Source organism: Hippocampus bargibanti, linkage group LG08, assembly GCF_051943395.1.
Source record: "Hippocampus bargibanti isolate YZ-2025 linkage group LG08, ASM5194339v1, whole genome shotgun sequence".
Classification (NCBI taxonomy): domain Eukaryota; kingdom Metazoa; phylum Chordata; class Actinopteri; order Syngnathiformes; family Syngnathidae; genus Hippocampus; species Hippocampus bargibanti.
The window spans coordinates 2,436,364-2,461,457 of NC_142741.1; the positions used below are offsets into that span (position 1 = coordinate 2,436,364).

Here is a 25,094-nt window from a genome sequence, read left to right on the forward strand (position 1 = left end):
CCCAGTGGAGGCAGGCAGCAGCGGGGGAGTCGCAGCAGCTTTCCTTCCGGCTGCCGGGGAACAATGGTGCGGCATCAGACTGACAGGCTCCCTCCTGGGCCACGTGACGTCCTCCGTCCAATCAGAGCTCAGATAGCAGGAATCAGCCGCAGAGGCTCACAAACCTGTGCGCCTTTTCCATCTTGGTGAGCGATTACAATGAACAAATGCTGCGTTACTTTTGAAGCTGAAGTGAATTTCTGCACTTTTTACTTGGCAACGTTATTATTTGGACTCAAGACATTTTACTTTTGTTTCCAACATCAGAAAACTGCATTACAGTAAAGTCTCGTTATATCGATATTCTCGGGAGTCGGAAAAAATATCGATATAACCGGACTATCGATATATCCGATCCTGCGGGCATGTAATTTTCTCCTTGAGTTCATAGAAATAGTATCGTAATAAGCAATACAATACAATATACAATACAATACAATACAATACCATACAATACAACACCATACAACACCATACAATACAATACCAGACAATACAATACAATACAATACAACACCTTGCAACACCATACTATACCATACAACACAATACAATACAATACAATACAATACAATACAATACAACACCATACAATTACCATACAATACAACACCATACAATACAATACAATACAATACAATACAATACAACACCATACAATACAATACAATACAATACAATACAATACAATACAACACCATACAACACAATACAACACAACACAATACAATACAACACCATACAACACCATACAACACCATACAATACAATACAACACCATACAATACAATACAATACAATACAAATACAACACCATACAGTACAATACAATACAATACAACACCATACAACACAATACAACACAACACAACACAACACCATACAATACAATACAATACAATACAATACAACACAATACAATACAATACAATACAATACATATTGATTTATATAGTGCTCATCCAAATCCAAAATAGGCTCAGCCTACAAATACAAAAAAAATAATAATTGGGATATTTGAAACATGGACATGCAGCGGCATGGCGGAATGTGAAAATAGGGGACATTAACATGATGACGCGACAGATTAATGGAAGCAAGATATTCCATCCCTGGCCCCCCACATTTCAGACAAGTGTTTAATGCTGTCCGCTTTTGTTAGTTTAAAATTCGCGAGGTTTTGACGTTGAAAAATATCTGGAAAAATATTGCAACCAAATAGACGATTTTTTAAAAAAATTTCATTGATTTTTTTTTTGTTGGTTTGTTATTTTGTTTTGCGTGTGAAGAAACTGTTGTCAATTTTAAAAAAAGCTAATAAAAAAAGTGAATAAAAATAATAATAATAATAATACATTTCATTTCTAAGCGCCTTTCAAAACTCTCAAGGTCACTTTAAAGTCACAAGATCAGTTTTTCTTTGGGTGAGCAGCGGCAGCCACACGCGCCAGCGTTCACTCAAGCAAATTCCAGTGATAATTCATCAAAATTGGTATTTAAAAAACAATTTAAAAAATCCAACATGACATTTCAATGAGAAATCATCTAAATGTGAAAATTAGAATCTGTATTAAAAGTACGTTTTTTTTCACATAAATAATATCAAATAATGTTTACTTTCCTGTTTGCTATTTAGACCATTTTTACTTTTAAATGTACTGATTAAAATATTACACTGTATCGTGTTTTTTTTTGTTGATTTTATTTGAGTATCTTTTCCCTGCTGTACTTTTATTTCAGTACAGTTGTCATCTGTCTGGCTATGCTAGCAAGTTAGCTAGCTGACGATGGAACGCTAAAGGGACCATGGGAGTTTTGAAAGGCGCTTAGTAATTAAATGTATTATTATTAAAGTCACAAAAAGAAACACAAAACAAGCAATGACATAATGCAATATTTATTAAATACACTTTCACAATTTAATGGGGACCAGTGACAAAGTAAATAACTGCAACATTAGCATTGATCAACCGCGACTGACACCATTGTCCGAGAGAAATTGATTTATTTCTAATTTTTATTATGAAGCCGCCTATTCCCTGAAAATTTGGTAATTGGTTGTGTAATTTGGCTTTTCCACAAACCCCTCATTGCGATGTAATGCGTTTCTCCACCACAATAATACAGTGTTATTAAATTAATACGACTTGTCTTTCAACAGTGTCGACACTGTAGATTCAGGTTGACAGTATTTCCGCTATTCTCCTAAGAACAAAATGTTCTGTTTTGGCAGTTGAGTGTTTTCCTGCGTCACACTGCCACCCTTTGGTCAACTTATTGAATTACATTTAAACTGACCAGATATTCATTATTCACGTACGGGAGAATGGAGTTTGGAAAATGGATGTAATTAATTTATCGTACACTAGATGGTGGTAGAGTTCTGCTAGAAAGAAGCTAGCCATAACTATTATCCAGTACAGTGAGACCTCAACTTACAAACTTTTCATCTTACAAACGTCAAATTTATGAAAATTAAACCTTATAATAAGCACTATTTTCATAATACACACCCACCACGGCTGGCGGAGTGATCTTCTGCGGAAGCACACGACCGAACAGCACCAGAGGTTAAGTTACCAACAGTCCTTATGGAAGGTGACTCTCCTTCCATAAGCCATCAACGACCATCAAAAAGGTAAATAAAACTTTATTTTACAGCACAGTTCATTTCTTTAATTATAGTCCTCATGTAATGCGCCTCTCTTTCCAAACAGTAATTCCCTTTGACCTTCGACCTCCAACGCCATTCCATCAAGCCATCAATGAGCATCACAAATGCAAATAAAGTGACTTTATTATACAGTACAGTTTATTTCTTTCATTACAATACATTAGCACATTTATTATACATAGAATAAGGTATGTTGTGTGTAATTTTAAGGCTTATTTAATTGAAAAGTATGTTTTATGGAAACCCGGGAACGGATTATTCCCATTTTAATGTTTTCCTGTGGGAAATTGTTTTTTGAGATACACACTTTTTGCCTTACACACTCAGTCTGGGAACCAATTAAGTTCGTAGGTTGAGGTCTCACTGCACTGTATTGTACTGTACTTTATCTTATGGTCAAATTCCATGACAAATGAGATTTTAGTTATGTAGCGACACGAGATTAAAAAAAAAAACAGATTATAAATAACATTGCCCAAAACGATGCAGCTCATATTTAGAAACATTCTGAACTTGTTCAATGGATCTTGACAGTCACGTAACTTGGAAAGTCCTTTCTTCTAGCTTCTCAAATACTTGATACAAATTTTCCATGTGCTATCTCAAGCCCACTGAAGTTTCTCGGATAGAGCAAAACAAACCAGCAACAGGAGTGCTCCTTTTGTGTAAAAGGGGGAAAGTGATCTTCCATCCGTGTAAGCTGATGGCTCCTGGATGAGCGAACAGGCTTTACATGACACTCCACTGTGGCCTCATCTGAATAATGCAACTCTCTCAAGTTAACAAAGCTCATCCGGTGTCTTTCAACATAGTCACTTTGTTAAAAATAAAAGGTTTTGACAGATGAGAAATTAGTCATAAACAGCTCAGTTTGATTATTATTATTATTATTATTTTTTTTTTGTATTACATGACGGTCTCCTGGCGTATGTTATGACTGTTTACCACACTCACTTTTCGGACCCCTAAGTGCGGACCCTTTAAAGGTTGACAGACACAAGTTGTGTCCATGATTTGTAAAATCACTTCAAATGACTTCTACTGAGCGTATTTTACAAAGATTCCACCGCATATAGCTATATTTTACCTTTTAAGACTCGCGCTGAATATTCCGGAAGTCTTGTTTTTGAGTTGGTGACGATTCCTGATGTGACGTCACGGAGGGAACGCCCCCTGACACACAATGCATTTTGGGTACTTTGTTTGGTCTGAAAACATTGTGTTGATGGCGAAATTAGAAGGAAAACACATAAATAACGCCATGGTGAATCGTTGTGTTTTGCACCAAGACTACTATTTGATACTAGTTGATACAAATTCCTACCAGACAAATATAGCCCATTTCCAACGGAGCTTGGGCGCCATCTTGTGCATTTTCTGGGACGCTACATTGGGGAGTCCAGACGCCTCAAATTGATACGGAAGGACTGTTTTAATCGATTGCAAACATTTATGCTTTCCTCTTCAGAACTATTTGAATCATATTCATAACTGGATGAGTAACAAGAAAGCATCTTTTTCCGAATCTGAAGATATTGTTTTGATTTTAGAGCAAGGCAAGACGTCCTGGCGTGACGTCACGAAAAAGGGGGCGGGACCTTCTGAAACTCACCATCTCCGAGGTCATTTTGAAGTAGTTTTGGGACACTTTAACTCATTTTTATTGTTTTTTTTTTTTTGCATTTGACTAAAAATATCAGCATGCGTGTTCTGGGTATTTTAGATGCTATAAAACGTTTTTCTGAAACAAAAAAAAAATGGTGTCGCTTGTCCTTTAAAACCGTTAAGAGCGGCTTCTTAGGCTGCAAAGAAAGCGGAAGCCTGTTGCGTGTGGTGACCTGCGTTCTCTTCTTCTTTACAGCCGTCATCCTCCGTGATAAAGTTGCACGTCTGTGAAAAGTGCGTTAAAGAAACGAGTAACAAGCCACTTGATCCCAGAGGGAATATTTTTTAAAGAGGAATTTTCCACATTTGGGATCAACGAGGGGTGAGTACATTTGTTGCGTTATACACTTGAAGTATTATCAGTAGCAGTCAATAATCAAATTTTATATTTATATACCTACAACAAAGACTTTTTCTGACATATTGATTTTATTCATTCACAATGACGAATGGTCATTTGTTTTTTTTATGGCTTTTGCTGCAGGGAATCGTTTCTAGTAATAAAAAAAAAAAATCATTTGAATCATGACTGTCGTTAAGGTTTTCCCTGTGATGGCTGAAGTATAATCACCTTGTTATTGATTGTGAACATATTCAGTCGCCTTGGTGATGTTAAATAGAATTTTGGGATACTTAAAGGTAGCTTTTTTTGACCATATTCACACAACGTGTGCCAGATGATCATGTCGCTAAATGTAGTTGTCAAAAAATCTGCAAAAATCCAATCGGTGCAATTGTATGCTCTTATTATCTTAGACCAGGGGTATGAAACTCATTTTTTGGGCCGCGATCCATATTGTAGTTACGGCTTCCTGTCAAGGGCTGTTATGAATTTGGATAAACCATTACAATCTTTAATCTCCTTCACATATCGCATACAGAATAACTATAAGTAGTGTTCAAATTCGAAGTCAAGAAAAAAAAAAAAAAACTAAAAATATTAACAGACATCGATTCTTTATCCTCTACAAAGAACACCTAATATTGTGGCTTACTGACAAGTGGCCACTCCATGTACATTGTACACCATAGGTGTTAAAGTCAAGGCCCGGGGGCCAGATCTGGCCCGCCACATGATTTTATTCGGCCCGCGAAAGCAAATCAAGCATGTCAAGTTCCATGATACTAGCTAAAAATAGAAATTAAAAATGCATAACTAGTTATTTTTTCGTCTGTGTAAGCTCTTGGTCGTACGGGAGTGGTCCATCGATGAAAAGGTTTCTTCAGCCGTCATTTGTACTTCTTTGAAGGTGTCGGACGTTTCGCTTCTTATCCAAGAAGCTTCGTCAGCGAACTAAAGACTTTTGCTGGTAGTTTCGGCCCTATATATATATATATATATATATATATATATATATATATATATATATATATATATATATATATATATATATATATATATATATATATCTCAACTGTCCAGACGCGGCGGTGCCAGACTCTATGATTGGTCCCTGCCCTAAGGTTGGGGGGGGGAGCAGAGGACTACTCCCTGCGGCAACACTGATTACTTCTACTGTCCTGACTGATTACTTCTATTGTCCTGCCTGAGTATGAGGTCTACGACTGGCCTGATTGCCCCATTTGCTCTGGTATCACCTCATCAGCATAACTAAGCCTATGTTTCCTAAGAAGTCTGTTGTACGAACGATCCAAATTAAACCTCACCCTACCATGGCGATTTAGTGAAGGGTTTTGCCGTTTTATGAAAAGAGCTTCTTTTACTCCCCTTTCAAACCATTTATTTTCTTTCGCTAAGATTTTAACCTCATTGTCGTCATATATAATTATATGGGACAATTTGAAATTATGGTTTGGACTTAAGCTAGCATCATGGAATTTCACACGTTTGATTTGCTTTCGCGGGCCGAATAAAATGATCTGGTGGGCCAGATTTGGCCCCCGGACCTTGTCTTTGACACCCGTGTCGACCTCCAATGTTTTGTTTTTTTTTTTTTAGCTTGTGTGAGGGAGTGGAGGCTAATTCACTGATACTGTTCCATTCATGTCCTCTAGGTGGCAGTGGTAAATCATTGCAAAGTAACACTGTTTGTGTGGCGCACACAAACACACACTTGATCATTACCTCACACACACACACACACACACACACACACACACACACACACACACACACACACACACACACACACACACACACGTTGTGTATGTAATGGGCTTTTTCCTTGACCCGGGCGCCACCCCTCTACACAGTTTTATGATAATTGGCTGATTAAATCTGCAAACGGTTCAGTGGTTCTCTCGACTGACCTCCGCGTTGGCAGCGCGGGCTCATCCCTCGCCGCAGGGACGATGCTGAGGATTTGATTCGCAAGACTTGTCTTTCTCTTGATTTTCGTTAGTTAAAAATAAACTGTATTTCTAAATAATGTTAGCTAGCAAGCTATTAGCTAGCTAGCTATTTGAGTCAAGGAACATATTCGCTATCTACCTGGCTTGCTATCTATTGGCTATTTATTGGCTGGCTGGCTCGCTTTCTATCTGTTTGAGTTGTTCCGGGTTGGGTGAGCGTGTGGCTGCCGCTGCTCACCCACAGAAAAACCTATCTTGTGAGTGTAAAGTGACCTTGAGAGTTTTGAAAGGCGCTTAGAAATGAAATGTATTGTCAACAATCTTAGCTATCTATTAGCTAGCTATATATCGGCTATCTATTAACTAGCTTGCTAGCTTTCTATCTATTTGAGTTACTTCCGGGTGGAGTGAACGCTAGTGCTTGTGGCTGCCGCTGCTCACCCACAGAAAAACTGAGCCTGTGACTGTGAATTGACCTTGAGAGTTTTGAAAGGCGCTTATAAATGAAATGTATTATTATTATTATTATTATCATTATTATTATGATTAAGGATTTACTCCACCATGTACTGCACATGTGACTCTGGACGAATAACTGGAGAGAAACAATGGTTAGCTAGGTAGCATATATCTAGCTAGTTAGAGAGACAGATAAATAGCAACTAGCTAGCTGGCTAGCTAGCTTGGTAGATAGCAAGTATTAGTTTTTGTTTGTTGTTTTTATTTTGAAAGGCGCTTATAAATGAAATGTATTATTATTATTATTACTGTATCTATTAGCTAGCTAGCTAGCTTTCTATCGATTTGAGTTACTTCCGGGTTGAGTGAATGCCGGCGCTTGTGGCTGCCGCTGCTCACCCACAGAAAAACCTATCTTGTGAGTGTAAAGTGACCTTGAGAGTTTTGAAAGGCGCTTATAAATGAAATGTATTATTATTATTATTATTATTATTGTTATTATTATTATTATTTGTCTATTTCCTCATTAGTATCTGCCTTTTGAGAATAGTGAGTTGGATGTTAATTATGATAATAATGATAATAATGATGATAATAATAATAATGATGATGATGATGATGATGATAATAATAATACATTTCATTTCTCAGCGTAAATTAGCATGAAGCAACATAAACGCATGATTATCGTCGCTTTTGACGAGACAGCATGTCTTCGTCCGCCGCTGGGGAGGATACCGTTTCCATGACAACGTTTATAAATGAGCTTGCGCGCAGCAGTCAATCATCTTCTCGGCCGGGCCACGGAGGAATCAGCGTGAACGTCAAAGGAGCCAATGAAGCATATTAGCATCCCGGACCGACACGTTTCACACCTCCATTTGCAACCAGTGTGTGACATCAATAATGAAAGCAGGGTTGTGAACGCGTGTGGGCTGCAGAGAAGGCTTTGTGTAGCTCACCGTGATTGTGATCGCTTTATTCCCTCAGTGTGCGTGGTTTAATTTGATGCTGAACGATGCGTCCAGGAAAGTCTTTAAGAGGCGGGAGAGTCATTCAACGCCATCGAATTTGTGACATCTAAATGTCATTCAATGTTTGGTTTTTTTTTTTGCCAAGTCATTAAAATAATGTGCTAACTAGATTTAGCCACTAGATGGCAGACATCATTCAAAAAGTAATAATAATAATAATAATAATAATAATAATAATAATAAGAATAATAATAATACATTTCATTTATAAGCGCCTAATAATACATTTCATTTATAAGCGCCTTTCAAAACTCTCTACGTGGTGAACCCAGTGCAGACAGTTAATAATAATAATAATAATAATAATAATAATAATAATAATAATACATTTCATTTATAAGCGCCTAATAATACATTTCATTTATAAGCGCCTAATAATACATTTCATTTATAAGCGCCTTTCAAAACTCTCTACGTGGTGAACCCAGTGCAGACAGTTAATAATAATAATAATAATAATAATAATAATAATAATAATACATTTCATTTATAAGCGCCTAATAATCCATTTCATTTATAAGCGCCTTTCAAAACTCTCTACGTGGTGAACCCAGTGCAGACAGTTAATAATAATAATAATAATAATAATAATAATAATAATACATTTCATTTATAAGCGCCTTTCAAAACTCTCTACGTGGTGAACCCAGTGCAGACAGTTAATAATAATAATAATAATAATAATAATAATAATAATACATTTCATTTATAAGCGCCTAATAATACATTTCATTTATAAGCGCCTTTCAAAACTCTCTACGTGGTGAACCCAGTGCAGACAGTTAATAATAATAATAATAATAATAATAATAATAATAATAATAATAATAATACATTTCATTTATAAGCGCCTTTCAAAACTCTCTACGTGGTGAACCCAGTGCAGACAGTTAATAATAATAGTAATAATAATAATAATAATAATAATAATAATAATAATACATTTCATTTATAAGCGCCTAATAATAAATTTCATTTATAAGCGCCTAATAATACATTTCATTTATAAGCGCTTTTCAAAACTCTCTACGTGGTGAACCCAGTGCAGACAGATAATAATAATAATAATAATAATAATAATAATAATAATAGTACATTTCATTTATAAGCGCCTTTCAAAACTCTCTACGTGGTGAACCCAGTGCAGACAGTTAATAATAATAATAATAATAATAATAATAATAATAATAATAATAATAATAATACATTTCATTTCTAAGCGCCTTTCAAAACTCTCAAGGTCACTTAACAGTCACGGGATATGTTATTTTTGTGGGTGAGCAGCGGCAGCCACACGCGCCAGCGTTCACTCAACCTGGAAGTAACTTAAATAGGTAGCAAGCTAGCTAGCGAATAGATAGCTAATAGATAATACATTTCATTTATAAGCCCCTTTCAAAACTCTCAAAGTCACTTTACAGTCACAGGATATTTTTGTTCTGCGGGTGAGCAGCGGCAGCCACACGCGCCGGCGTTTACTCAACCCGGAAGTGTATAAAAACAATAATCAAATAACCAGACATAAAAATGAATAAATAAGCAAATAAACAAGTAAATAAATCAACAATAAATATAATTAAAAATGTAAGCAATGAAAAAAATAATGCATATATAAATAAATGCATAAATAATTGAATTTATGCATAAATAAAAAATAAATAAATAAATACATGAATATACATAATAATAATAATAATAATAATAATAATAATAATAATAATAATAATACATTCTATTTATAAGCGCCTTTCAAAACTCTCAAGAACATAGCTAATAGATAGTTAGCTAGATAGCTAGCCAGTTAGACAGCTATAGCACTAATCGATAGCTAATAGATAGCAATCTTTGAATACAACAACCACCATGGATCACAAGCAACATTTCTAATGAGAGCGAATATAAATCGCCCAAAGAATTTCAATCCAAACACGCCATGCTAATCCTGTATCAATAATCATAAATAAATACATAAATACATAAAGAAATACAACACGGATTAATGCTCAGCTCCCAGCAGCCCGTCTTGTTATTAATCTCTAAACCACAACTGGTTCTGCATGGCAACGTGACCTATGATTTAATATGCTTACATTGCAAGTCCCCCCCCTTTGCGGCAATGGGAGATTAATTAAGCATGATACATATTTGCATAATATGCGCTCCAGTCTAATCAAGTTTTGTTGAAAAATAAATCACTATTGGTCCGTTGGTGCTTATGAAAAGAATGCAGTCAAGATTTTAGAGCTCTTTTCGGTCAATGTTAAAATTTTTATTGTGGTTCGATATATGGGCTCTATGAGCAACGCAAAGCAGGAATTAAAAGAAAAACAGAAATATGATATTAAAAATAAAAAAAAAAAGAATATGTAGAGGGATGAAAATGATTTCATCCGTTTGAGGTCCGACACTGGATGCTTGTTAAGGGAGACCAACTTTCATCTTGTTTTTGTTGCTTGCTGGACTGAAAGATGTTGTGTGTGTGTGTGAAGATGTACCGTAGCCCAGAGGTCCCCAAACCCCGGTCCGCGGGCCGGTACCGGTCCGTGGGTCATTTGGTACCGGGCCGCGCAGAAAGAATACATAATTTACATAATTTCCGTTTTATTTATTATCTGAGTCCGAACTATGTTTTATTTTGAAAAATGAAAAATTACCAGATTACTATGACTTACTTGTCTAGGCAAAATGAGCAAAAAACTTTGTACTCGTTTTTGCGGTGTATCTTATTTTGAAGGCCCGTTTAACACTACATTGGAGTGCTCGAATTGATACGGGAAGACTTTTTTAATCGGTTGCAAACATGTATGCTTTCCTCTTCGGAACTATTTGAATCATATTCATAACTGGATGAGTAACAAGAAAGCATCTTCTCCGAATCTGAAGCCATTGTTTTGATTCTAGAGCAAGGCGAGACGTCCTTGTGTGACGTCACGAACCAGGGGGCGGGACCCTCTGAAACTCTGCATCTCCAAGGTCATTTTGAAGTCGTTTTGGGACACTTGAACTCATTTTTATTGGTGTTTTGCATCGCAGCCTGCGTGTTTTGGGTATTTTAGATGCTATAAAACGTTTTTCTGATGTCAGTTATGGAAACAAAAAAATTGGTGTCGGTTGTCCTTTAAGCAGACGGTGACACGTTTACACCACGTGTGAACAGAAGCTGTCAAGGCGTCAAGTGGCTTGACACAACTCCCAAATAGTTTGTTTGTCTTTTAACTTTGAAATCATGGACCGGTCACACAGACCCCATTTGGGACGATTGTCCCCTATGCCATAAATCATTTACTTGACGTACAATAAACACGTCCTTTATACATGACGTCCAAATGATACAACCATTCCACCATATAGTGTCACGACTGCAAAGTGGGTCAACCTACTTAAAGTCATGAGGCTTTTTCTTTTGTCACCTGAGACACATTTATTTTTAGATTTCTTTAAGCGTGTCCGTGGTGTTTTTTAGTGCCGATATTGAGTGTCAAGAGTGTCAGCTGTTAAATATATCCTCTGTTGCCACCAAGGTGAGCTAGCTAGATAAATAGTTGCTATCTATCAAGCTAGGTAGCCAACTAGCAAGATAGATTGTTGCTATCTATCAAGCTAGCTAGCCAACTAGCTAGATAGATTGTTGCTATCTATCAAGCTAGCTAGCCAACTAGCTAGATAGATTGTTGCTATCTATCAAGCTAGCTAGCCAACTAGCAAGATAGATTGTTGCTATCTATCAAGCTAGGTAGCCAACTAGCAAGATAGATTGTTGCTATCTATCAAGCTAGCTAGCCAACTAGCTAGATAGATTGTTGCTATCTATCAAGCTAGCTAGCCAATTAGCAAGATAAATTGTTGCTATCTATCAAGCTAGCTAGCCAACTAGCTAGATAGATTGTTGCTATCTATCAAGCTAGCTAGCCGAACTAGCAAGAAAGATTGTTGCTATCTATCAAGCTCGCTAGCCAACTAGCAAGATAGATTGTTGCTATCTATCAAGCTAGCTAGCCAACTAGCTAGATAAGAACAATAATAATAATAATAATAATAATAATAATAATAATAATACATTTCATTTATAAGCGCCTTTCAAAACTCTCAAGGACAATTTACAGTCACAGGATATTTTTTCTGCGGGTGAGCAGCGGCAGCCACACGTGCCACCGTTCACTCCAGGAAGTATTAGTATTAATATTAGTAGATAGCTAGCTGGGGAGCCATCAACTGTGACCCCGTTCAACCGGGAATAACTCAAATAGATCAAGTTAGCTAGCTAGCTAATAGATAGCAAGCTAGCTAGGTAGGCAGCTAATAGACAGCAAATAGATAGCTATCTGGTTAGCCAGCAACTGTGACCCCGTTCAACCGGGAATAACTCAAATAGATCAAGTTAGCTAGCTAGCTAATAGATAGCAAGCTAGCTAGGTAGGCAGCTAATAGATAGCAAATAGATAGCTATCTGGTTAGCCAGCAACTGTGACCCCGTTCAACCGGGAATAACTCAAATAGATCAAGTTAGCTAGCTAGCTAATAGATAGCAAGCTAGCTAGGTAGGCAGCTAATAGATAGCAAATAGAGAGCTAGCTGGGGAGCCATCAACTGTGACCCCGTTCAACCGGGAATAACTCAAATAGATCAAGTTAGCTAGCTAGCTAATAGATAGCAAGCTAGCTAGGTAGGCAGCTAATAGATAGCAAATAGATAGCTATCTGGTTAGCCAGCAACTGTGACCCCGTTCAACCGGGAATAACTCAAATAGATCAAGTTAGCTAGCTAGCTAATAGATAGCAAGCTAGCTAGGTAGGCAGCTAATAGATAGCAAATAGATAGCTATCTGGGTAGCCAGCAACTGTGACCCCGTTCAACCGGGAATAACTCAAATAGATCAAGTTAGCTAGCTAGCTAATAGATGACTGTCTAATGACTAGGTAATAGCTAGCTATAATAGCTAACTAGCTAGCTAGTTAGACAATTCCAAATTATTTTTTTCGGCAAATAATGATGAATGGTTGTTATCTCCTGATTTCACCCCCCAAAAAAACTCATTAAAACTGAAATGATAAACATTTCAACGTTCCATCTCCCAAATGGAATCCTTTCAGGTTTTCATTCTCTCCGCGTTTTCAACAAATTGTCTCGAAACATGACTAATGCCTTTGCAAACAAATCCTCGAGTTTGTCTTTCAGCGTCTTCAATATTTCCAATGTCATTTGGGAAAAACATTATTCACGCGTTTACCATGGAAACGGGTTGACCTCTCGTATTCATTACCGCTCCTAAAAACGATGCCAGGTTTGTACGCTAGAATTAAATCGTCTGTAACGGTGTATGACTTGTTCTTCTTCGATTGAAGATGTTATGAAGTACCTTGAGCGAAGGGCCTTGGAATTGACGACGTAAGATGACGTATCCATGGTAACGAGGCGTGCGAGTCCTCGACGACGGTTGCTTCATAATTGAGAAATAAATCACACATTCCAGACACTGAAAATGAAGTTTGCTATATTTCATCACTTTCATTTGATTAGCTGGGACGCATATTGTGAATTTGTGCACGCTCTTTAGCTGGATAAATAGATGCTAGCTACCTAGTTGATATCTATCTATCTACCTGGCCAGCTAGCTAGTTGCTATCTATCTATTTCTCAAGCTAGCTAGACAGTTGCTCTCGGTCTATCTCTCCAGCTAGCTTGATACTTGCTATCTATCGATCTATCTATCTGCATGGATGGATAGTTGCTATCTATCTAATTAGCTAGCCAGCTAGATAGTTGCTATCTATCTATCAATCTATGTATCTGGAGGGATAAATAGTTGCTATCTATCTAACTAGCTAGCCAGCTAGATAGTTGCTATCTATCTATTTCTCAAGCTAGCTAGACAGTTGCTCTCGATCTATCTCTCCAGCTAGCTTGGTAGTTGCTATCTATCGATCTATATATCTGGATGGATGGTTAGTTGCTATCTATCTAACTAGCTAGCCAGCTAGATAGTTGCTATCTATCTATTTCTCAAGCTAGCTAGATAGTTGCTCTCGGTCTATCTCTCCAGCTAGCTTGATACTTGCTATCTATCGATCTATCTATCTGGATGGATGGTTCGTTGCTATCTATCTAACTCGCTAGCCAGCTAGATAGTTGCTATCTATCTATTTCTCAAGCTAGCCAGACAGTTGCTCTCAGTCTATCTCTCCAGCTAGCTTGATACTTGCTATCTATCGATCTATCTATCTGGATGGATGAATAGTTGCTATCTATCTAACTAGCTAGCCAGCTAGATAGTTGCTATATATCTATTTCGCTAGCTAGCTAGAGAGTTGCTATCAATCTCTCTCTCTCTAGCTAGCTAGATAGTTTCTAACTATCTATCTGGATGGATGGATAGATAGATAGATAGTTACTATCTATCTAACTAGCTAGGCAGTTAGCTAGCTGCTATCTATCGATTTTTAACTATTTATAGCTGCTATCAAATACATCTATTTTTTGTTTAACCCATACCCCCAAATGCATTTGTAACGAATATTGATTATTCGTCAATATTTGCAATTTGCAGGCCAAAAGTGTCCCTCTCCCCACCCACCAAATGCCCCCGACCACTGTCGACTCTCATTTTCAAGGCGCTAAACGAATAAAATAAATCACATTTCATTACACTTCCCAGACATCATATTATTATCAAATATTGGGAATGCCGTGCCGAATTCTAAGCAGCGAACCGAACCGAGCGTTACGGATGACGAATCCTTCTAATTTATTTTATTTTTTTCTGTCGACAGAGCCGTAACGGAGGCGCATACTGAACGGTCGCTGACTTGACAGGTAATCAAAGTTTCAAACTGGGCTCATTTGCATTGCTAATGTCATTGTCGGTCGGCAAATGGAGGAACCGTTTCAAAAAGTTTTTCTGTGGGTGAGCAGCGGCAGCCACACGCGCCAGCGTTCACTCAAACCCAAAGTAACTCAAATAGATAGAAAGCTAGCTAAACCAGCTAATGGATCGCAAATAAATAGCGAATAGATAGCCAGATAGCCGAGAGCTAGCCAGCTAGACAGCAAATAGCTAGACAGCTAGCTAATGGATAGCTAATAGATAGCCAGATGGCCAACAGCTAGCCAGCTAACAGCCAGTCAGCTTTTTTAGTATACATTGTTATAAACGTAAAAAAAAAGTCCGCGAGAGAAGCCCCGCTAGTTATTAGCTAGATAGATAGCCAGCTCGCCAGATGGATAGCGAAGAGAAACTAGATAGCTAGCTAATAGCTAGCTAGCTAGATAGCTATCAGGTATGAGGACAGCGGCAGCGTTGGTGTAAAATATATGACGTTCTTTATGTGTGGTGTTTTGTGAAGTCGACATGAAGCAGCTTGTCAAAAGATAAAAGCCTGGATGATAATGAACAAGTCACGTCCCGTCGAGAAAGTCATATTATCATTTAATTAATTCAAGCTTAATTGGCCATTTAAAGTATCCCAAATGCATCACAGCGCTAAGTGCGGGCGCCGATAAAGAACATGATGAAATTGCGCTTGGGAATGAATGGAGGTTTTGATGGCCTCCGATGCATCGCCTCACTTCTTGGGTGTCATCTGGAAGAGATGGAGCTCATTGACATGCGTTCCGCCTCGCATCTGTCGGCGGTCCACATGCCGCGCGCACCGTAGCACGAGGCGGGAGGGATGCCAAGCCGTCAGTGTGTGTGTCAGTAGGAAAGCAGACACATTTTAAACCACCCAAATAACAAAAAATCTACATATACACGCACATACATAGATAGCTAGTTAGATAGCTCGCTAGCTATCGTAGGTAGGTAGGTCGGTCGCTCGGTTGCTCGCTCGATCGATTGATCGATAGGTAGGTTAGGTAGGTAGGTAGATAGGTAGGTAGGTCGGTCGATTGATCTCGATCTTGATCGATAGGTAGGTAGGCATGTTGGTAGGTAGGTAGGTAGGCAACGACAACAACGATCTCGATCTTGATCGATAGGTAGGGAGGTAGGTAGGTAGGGAGGGAGGTAGGTAGGTAGGTAGGTAGGTAGGTAGGTAGGTAGGTAGGTAGGTAGGTAGGTAGGTTGGTCGATCGATCGATCTCGATCTTGATCGATAGGTAGGTAGGTAGGTCGGTCGATCGATCTCGATCTTGATCGATAGGTAGGTAGGTAGGCATGTTGGTAGGTAGGTAGGTAGGCAACGACAACAACGATCTCGATCTTGATCGATAGGTAGGGAGGTAGGTAGGTAGGGAGGGAGGTAGGTAGGTAGGTAGGTAGGTAGGTAGGTAGGTAGGTAGGTAGGTTGGTCGATCGATCGATCTCGATCTTGATCGATAGGTAGGTAGGTAGGTCGGTCGATCGATCTCGATCTTGATCGATAGGTAGGTAGGTAGGCATGTTGGTAGGTAGGTAGGTAGGCAACGACAACAACGATCTTGATCGATAGGTAGGGAGGTAGGTAGGTTGGTAGGTAGGTAGGTCGGATCGACCGATCGAGATCGATCGGGATCTATAGAGATCGATAGAGATCAACACCGATTGATAGAGATCAATAGCGATCGTTTGATAGATCGATTGATTGAGATTATAATATAATACATATAATATATATTTTTGTTATATATATATATATATATATATATATATATATATATATATATATATATATATATATATATATATATATATATACAGTAAAGTCTCGTTATATCGATATTCAAGGGAGTCCAAAAAAATATCGATATAACCGGGACTATCGATATATCAGACCCTGTTTGCATGTAATTTTCTCCGTGCGTGCATAGAAATAGTATCGATATAACCGGGACTATCGATATATCCGATATCGATATAACGAGACTTTACTGTGTATATATATATATATATATATATATATATATATATATATATATATATATATATATATATATATATGTATAAAGGCGCTTAGAAATTAAATTTATTATGATGATGATGATTATTGTTATTATTATTATTTTAGTTTGAGTATTATTACATTTATCGGGTACAGGCAATATAATTAGAGGGAAGGTTGTGTTTGATGACATCATAAGGAATCTGTGAATTTGCATCCCGAGATCTCATCATAGAGGGAGACAAACATGGGGCATGTTTCAGCGCAAGCGTGATGTCAACAGCTCCGAGGCCTCGCTCTTATTTAATCAAGTGGCGCGACAAAGAAGCTCACCGATAATAAGAGCGGCAGGTTGAGTGAGCCAAGATGGACCTGTACACATTTTTAAGTCTCTTCAGAAAACATATTTGAGTATTTATTGGGGGGGGGGGGGGGCTGAGAGCCATAGCCCGCGCCCCCCCCCCCTCCAACTCGAACAGGAAGTCAGACAGCGACTGCAATTTATTCACTCTGAAGACCCACCCCGTTAGCTGCATTCATGTCATGTAAGTGGTGTACTTTAATTCTCTTGCCTGTGTCCAAAAGCTCCACACAAGCCAAGATTCGAACCAGCATTACGAGTCACACCACAAAAAACATCCAAAATGGTGAGCATAACTAGTTAGCATAGCTAGTTATGAACACTGGTTAGCTAGTTACTATATAGTTACTGGATACTAATTGGTTACTAGATAGTATTTCGTAGTTTGTGAACCAGTAACATATTACTTTTCACTGACTAGTAACTGGCATTGGTTAGCTAGCTACTAACTAGTTACTGGTTAATAGTAAGTTAGTTGTTAGTTAGTCCTAGTTATGAACCTGTTACATGTTACTGACTAGTTACTGGCACTTGGCAGCGGATTACTAGCTAGTTGTGGGTTGTAGTTAGTAATCAGTTACTCGTCAGTTACTAGTTGGTTAGTAGTCAATTGGTTACTAGTTACTGTTTAGTTAGTGGTTGGTCAGTAGTTAGTTTGTAGTTAGTAGTTATTAGCCAGTTACATATTACTTGTTGCTAACTGGAGTAGTAGCAAATGTTAGCTGGTTAATAACTAGTTATGTGTTACTAGTTAGTAGTCGGTTACTATTCAGTTACTAGTTAGTAGTTCATAGTTACCCACCTGTTACATGTTATTCTTTTTACTAGCACTGGTTAGCTAGCTACCAAGTAGTTACTGGTTACTCATTACGTGCTACTTAGTTAGTTAGTCAGTTAGTTAGTTAGTTAGTTAGTTAGCGAGCTAGCTAGCTTGTTGGTTGGTTGGTTGGTTGGTTAGTTAGTTAGGTAGTTGGTTGGTTGGTCAGTCAGTCTGTCAGTCAGTTAGTTGGTTGGTTGGTTGGTTGGTTGGCTGGTTAGTTGGTTAGTTTTATTTGTTTTGTTGTTAGTAGTTAGAATTCATTGTTTGTTCCTGTTACTAACTAGTTACTAGCATTGGCATGACTAGCATGACTCGCCATGCAAAGGTGACCATGTTTGATTCCAGTTTTGGCATTCCTGTGTTCTCCCCGGGCCCGTGTGGGTATTCTCCGGGTACTCCGGTTTCCTCCCACATTCTTAAATTGTCCGTAAATGTGAGTGTGAGCACGAATGGTGGTGTTCAGGGTGTCCCCCCCCACTCCGCCTACTGCTCGAAGACAGCTAGGATAGGCTCCACCCCCCCCCCTTGACCCTTGTGAGGATAAAAAAGATCATAAAATGGAATGAGGGGTTGATTGTGAGAAAATAATGCAATTTGCAAAATGCAGAGAGGGAAATTATGGCGACAAAAACATTATTTGTATCAGGTGATGATGCAACAGAGGCGACCTGCTGCATCTGTGAGGGGGAAAATACTTTTGGATTTTATCATCAAGGGGAGGCTCCCAAGAAAAGAAAAAAAATGGAGCAGGGTCATGTTTTGGGAGTGGGCGGAGGTTCCAAAATAAAATCAGCTGTCACTCCCCACTGGTCTGCCAAAGGTGGACGGCGCTGCTGGAGCTGGTCTCCAAAAGGCTGACTGGGATTTGCTTTGGATTTGGATGGACCCTGCTGGCTGGGGGGGGCTGCGGTGGCCATTTGTGTGGGAATCTATCTGTTAAGCTCTTGTTTTTTACATTTTTTTTCCTTAACAAAGAACGTACCTTTTTTTTTAACCTGGTAGGTCATTTCCTGATGTGAATTTGTGTCGCCACGTTCGCTTTGAAATTATGGATGTTTTCGCCGCGGGGGAAATATACAGCGACTAAACACAAAATTAACTCCGCAATTTGAAATGCCGCCACAAAAAAAAAAAGGGGGGGGGGGGGAGAAGTGATTTATTCTTGCTTCCAAACACGCTCTGCATTACTGCAGGTGTTATTGACGCGTCACAGCGAAGAAACTTGACAAGCCATGAAATGGGCAGTACAGCGGCCTGTCATTTCCTATAAAAGCCGCCATGTTTGAATAACCATTCAAATTTATAAATGTATTTTTTTTTTAAAGGAACACTGTGACTTCATCAGAGATGTTCGATCGGACACCAGACAAAGACTCAAACACAGAAAAATTGTCTTTACTGCCAGCAGGAGACTTAGCCATTCATGACAGACGTCTTTATTGAGAGTATATGCAAATGTAAGTGATACATTAGTAAAACATAGTTTTCTTGATTAGAATACTTCACCCCTGGACGTTCTAAGCGTGAACAGCTGTGAGCACTAAAACATTGTCTCTTCCATGAACTGATAAATTTGTAAGCTGCCTAATGAGCTCTTCCTGTGAAGGAGTTTCAAGTCGTAAATTGCTTCGGAGATAAAGGCGTTTCCCAGGTCCTAAATTCTGTCCAAGATCTTAGATGAAGATGACATTTTAACTTGCTGTGTCTGTTGACCTCAGATTGACCCCAGGTTGTCTGTGCTTCAATTGTATATTTGAGTCACGCATGTTGACTAAGCATATAATAGCATGACACTTTTAAATATCTTCTTATTCTGTCTAATCTGTTATCACCCCTTCATGGTTCCATTTTTAAATAAGCAACATTTATTTTTATTAGGCGCCTACGTGGATTACTTCACTTTCTTGTTATTTGAGCTAGCCGAGCAGCATGACTTGTCATTAGATAGCCGCAGACTTTTCTAGCTTTGACTTTTACTAGCCTCTTGGCTTGGAATTTAACTATCCGCGATGACATTTAATACTTTCTACATATATAAATATAAAGTGTATCCACCCCCGTAAAGGATGTAACTTGGAATTTGTAGCCGGTTGTTTTGTAATTTGCATTAATTTCATTTCCATTCAGTTCTTAAGTTCAGGCGTGTGATTTAAGCAACATATATTGCTCCAAGGCAGAATGAGCATAATTCAGCCGATAATCATTAACGACCTGAAGTGTTAATTAATTCCAGAAAAAAAGAGCCTCTAAATGGCTGGCTCCAAAAGTGGTTGTAATTATCTCTTGACTTTACTAAAGTGTTAAGAGTTTGATGTTACCTTGTGTTTTGCTAGCAAAAACAAGAGAGCTCATTAAAATAATTGAATAGATACATGCATAAACAAATAAATAGACAGACAGACAAATAGATGGACGGATGGATAGATAGGTAGCTAGATAGGTAGATAGCTAGGAAAGTAGCCAGGTTGAAAAATAGCTAGCTAGGTAGATAGGTAGGTGGCTAGGTAGATATATGGATGGATGGATAGACAAATAGATCGGCAGCTTGGTAGCTAAATAGTTAACTAGGTAGCTAGGTAGCTATATAGGTAGATTGGTATCTAGCTAGGTAGGTAGCCAGCTAGAAAAATAGCTAGCGAGTTAGATAGGTACGTCGCTAGGTAGATAAATGGATGAATGGATAGACAGGTAGATAGGCAGCTAAATAGCTAACTAGGTAGCTAGGTAGATGGATGGATGAATAGACAGAGAGATAGTCAGCTAGGTAGTTAAATAGCTAACTAGGTAGCTAGGTAGATAGGTAGCTAGCTAGCTAGGTTGTTGGATACTAGCTAGCTGGGTTGCTAGATAGCTAGGTTGCTAGATAGCTAACTATCTAGCTAGTTTGCTAGCTAGGTAGGTAGGTAGCTAGCTAGCTAGACAGACAGACAGACAGATAGCTTTTTGTTTGTTTATTTGTTGATGTGATGTGGCTATTTCCAACCACTTCACACATGACGACGTCTCTAAACGTAAAAACAACTGACCTCACTTTGTGTGCCTTTAGCTGCTGGCAGCAAACGTGGAAGCCGAACGTGACCTCCTGAAACATTTTAAGCAGAAGAACCAAGCGGCGACCATTCACGTACCGGGCTTACTGCCACCCAGCGAGCGGACGACATTATCGCGACCGAGCAAGGTACGCACTCTCTAACCTGATGAGCTCGAAAGGTTAAAAGGGCGTTTTTGTCATTGTTGTACATAACCTTTAGGACCGCGAGGTCGCTGTCACCTTTTGTTGCTGCTGTTGTCATGCCGTATGAGCGCAAGTGGTGACAGTCAGGCAACGGGGAGTGGAGAGTGACTCGCCAGCGGCGTCAGCAGCCTTTTCTCGGCAGTACAAATAGAGGAGAGGGTATAAATAGGAAGGAAACAGGACTCTCCGCTGAGCAGCTCAGACGCAGAGTGCTGAAAAGAGGGAAAAGTTAACGTCACTTGAGGTCAAAAACAATCTTAATAATAATAAATGATACATTTCATTTCTCAGCATCTTTTAAAACTCTCAAAGTCACTTTACAGTCACAGGATAAGTTATTTTGTGGGTGAGCAGAGGCAGCTACATGCGCCAGCATTCACTCAACCCGGAATAACTCAAACAGATAGAAAGTTAGCTACCTAGCTTATATATAGCTTATAGATAGCAAATATATAGCTAACTAGATAGCCAGCAAATATATAGCTAATTAGATAGTCAGCTAGTTGGGTGGGTTAGGGTGGTTGGGTTGGTGTATAGGTGGGTAGGTAGATATGTAGCTAGGTAGGTAGATACGTAGCTAAGTAGGTAGATATATAGATACGTAGCTAGGTAGGTAGATAAGTAGCTAGGTAGGTAGATACATAGCTAGGTAGGTAGATATGTAGCTAGGTCGATAGATACGTAGCGAGGTAGGTGGATACGTAGCTTGGTAGGTAGATACATCTCTAGATAGGTAGATACGTAGCTAGGTAGGTAGATACGTAGCTAGGTAGGTGGATACGTAGCTAGGGTCGATAGGTATAGATATAGCGATAGGTAGGTGATAGATACGTAGCTTGCTAGATAGGTAGATACGTAGCTAGGTAGGTAGATACGTAGCTAGGTAGGTAGATACGTAGCTAGGTAGGTGGATACGTAGCTAGGTCGATAGATCCGTAGCTAGGTAGGTATATATGTAGCTAGGTAGGTAGATACGTAGCTAGGTAGGTAGATATGTAGCTAGGTCGATAGATACGTAGCTAGGTAGGTGGATACATAGCTTGGTAGGTAGATACATCGCTAGATAGGTAGATACGTAGCTAGGTAGGTGGATACGTAGCTAGGTCGATAGATACGTAGCTAGGTAGGTATATATGTAGCTAGGTAGGTAGATACGTAGCTAGGTAGGTAGATATGTAGCTAGGTAGGTAAATACGTAGCTAGGTATCTAGATACATAGATAGGTAGCAAGGTAAGTGGATAGGTAGCTAGGTAGGTGGATAAGTAGCTAGGTAGGTAGCTACGTAGCTAGGTTTGTAGCTAAAAATGAGCTAACAAAACAAACATCTTTGGAAAGATTCCCTAGTAAGTGAAAAATGACAAAATGATTTTCCCTTATTAATCTAACCCTGTGCACTATGCTCAAAAAGTCTTCAGCAAGTGGTATTTTCTGCTCTAACGGCGACCAAAATAATAATAATAACAGTTGACAGTACATAATTAGCACTTTTGGGTGTCATTGTGTCCCATTAGCTCAATGATAATTGAAGGGAAACAAATGACGGCAGCTTAGATGAAAGTGTCGCGCTTTCACTACTTGTTTTTATTTGTTGTGAATATTTCTTGACTCCAAACCGGTCCGTCGCCCACAAAAAGGTGTCAGACAGCTGCTTTACAGCATGATTAGCAGGCTGCAAGATGAGCTCGATATGAGCTTTAGCCTCGCTAATGATATTCCCCGCTTCATTAGGTCATGGAAGAGTCTGAGATCGGTTCCGTGCCTGGGGGACTCGCCAGCATGAGGAAACAATTTACGACCCAGGAAACTATCTCGACCACCACATCACACGTAACCCAGTTCCATTTCCAACGCAGCAGTGGGCAGGTACGGATATTAGAGGCCAATTTGCCCAATTACGGGCGCTATCGGATGAAAGTGAATAAGATGTCTATAATCAAGCTAAAGGGAGAAAGACATTAGCGGCGGTAGGAATCCGAATGTCATGCTTTCATTGAGCTTACTAACATGCATGGTTGGGCCTGGCAAGAATATGCCATTTATTCTGAAAGTGAACGCCGAGGTTTTGCGATACATCTACACCTCATTTGCGCCAACGCGCATTGACGACAGCGTTCCGCCGTTTGATTCTTTTTTTGCGGCATTGTATGTCGTTGTTTTGATGATATTCAATGTACTTAAACATGTGACCATGGTTTCCCTTTTGTAACTGTTTATACAAAAACTTTAACGACAAAAAGTCCAAATTACTGGAACTAACGAACATGCGTACTCACCGTTGTCATTATTTCTACAATCGTAGGAAATGTCACACTCTGAGTCGTCTAGCAGCGGGGAACAGGTGGTTGTAGGCAGTCAGCAGCTACAATCCAACCAGGAAGCAATGGTATATATATACAGTAAAGTCTCGTTATGTCGATATCGGATATATCGATAGTCCCGGTTATATCGATACTATTTCTATGCAGGCACGGAGAAAATTACATGCAAACAGGGTCGGATATATCGATAGTCCCGGTTATATCGATATTTTTTCGGACTCCCTTGAATATCGATATAACGAGACTTTACTGTATGTACTTTTTTAACTTTTTGTTGACTAAGTAAGTTATTCTATGCCCATCTGATATGTCTTATGAATGCATTCACTAGCCTAAAAGCAACTAACACCCCAAAGAACAAACATATTCAACCTACCTGTCTTACGTAAGCTCTCAGTCGTACAGGAATGGTCCATCGATGAAAAGGTTTCTTCAGCCGTCATCTGTACTTCTTTGAAGTTGTCGGACATTTCGCTTCTTATCCAAGATGCTTCTTCAACGAACAAAAGTCTTACTGGTAGTTTCGGCCCTATATATATATATATATCCCTTCTGTCTGGTACCGAAGCAAATAGGGCAATCAGTCCAGTCGTCAGTCAGGACAATAGAAGCAATCAGTGGAGCCGCAGGGAGTAGTCCTCTGCTCCCCCCAACCTGAGAGCAGGGACCTATCATAGCAGAGTCCGGCACCGCCACTTCTGGACAGTAGAGATATACATAGGGCTGAAGCTACCAGTAAGACTTCAGTTCGCTGAAGAAGCATCTTGGATAAGAAGTGAAACGTCCGACACCTTCAAAGAAGTACAGATGACGGCTGAAGAAACCTTTTCATCCTACCTATCTTGTTTGGTCGCAAGAAAGTCTGCTAGCTTAGTAACATGTCATGCATATGGGCTAATAGAATGAGCATACTTTTGTCTTTCACGTTTGCCATTCGTTGTTTAACAAAGTTCCATTTGCACTGATATTATTCATTGTAATCAGTCACACTTGATATAGTTTGTATTGATTAATGTTGCAAAATATGATTCCGAATGATGATTTGTTTCTAGGTGTCAGACAGTGACCATCATTCGCAATGCAGTGATAAAAACCATGAAAATGAAGGTAAGACATTGAGTCCCATTTTTTTTTGTTGCTGTACCCAATGTCCTTCTCAAGCTAATACAAACTCTCTTTTCAATGTGAATAAACAAGAAGAATTTCCGAGATATACAACCAAAGAACTGAGGGCTCACTTTGAAAGAACCATCGAGGAAGCAGCGCCACACAAACCAATGAAGGTATAATATGTTGCATTTCATACTTAGTCCGGCAGAA

At 38.9% G+C, this 25,094-nt stretch overlaps 1 protein-coding gene across 5 annotated transcripts in view; it reads left to right on the forward strand.

Moving 5' to 3' along the window:
• The window catches only part of xirp2b (xin actin binding repeat containing 2b), a 51,945-nt gene that overhangs the window by 15,297 nt on the left and 11,554 nt on the right, over nt 1-25,094 (forward strand). For 2 of the 5 annotated variants that reach the window (XM_089003261.1, XM_089003260.1), the window contains exons 3-10: nt 6-185; nt 4,575-4,700; nt 14,952-14,994; nt 21,267-21,398; nt 23,185-23,319; nt 23,756-23,839; nt 24,827-24,881; nt 24,972-25,057. In XM_089003261.1, coding sequence (XP_088859387.1) covers nt 23,188-23,319; nt 23,756-23,839; nt 24,827-24,881; nt 24,972-25,057 — 357 coding nt within the window. In that variant the 5' untranslated portion in view covers nt 6-185; nt 4,575-4,700; nt 14,952-14,994; nt 21,267-21,398; nt 23,185-23,187. The remainder of the gene's footprint in view (nt 1-5; nt 186-4,574; nt 4,701-14,951; nt 14,995-21,266; nt 21,399-23,184; nt 23,320-23,755; nt 23,840-24,826; nt 24,882-24,971; nt 25,058-25,094) is intronic. The other 3 variants (XM_089003263.1, XM_089003264.1, XM_089003265.1) reach the window with 3 other exon arrangements.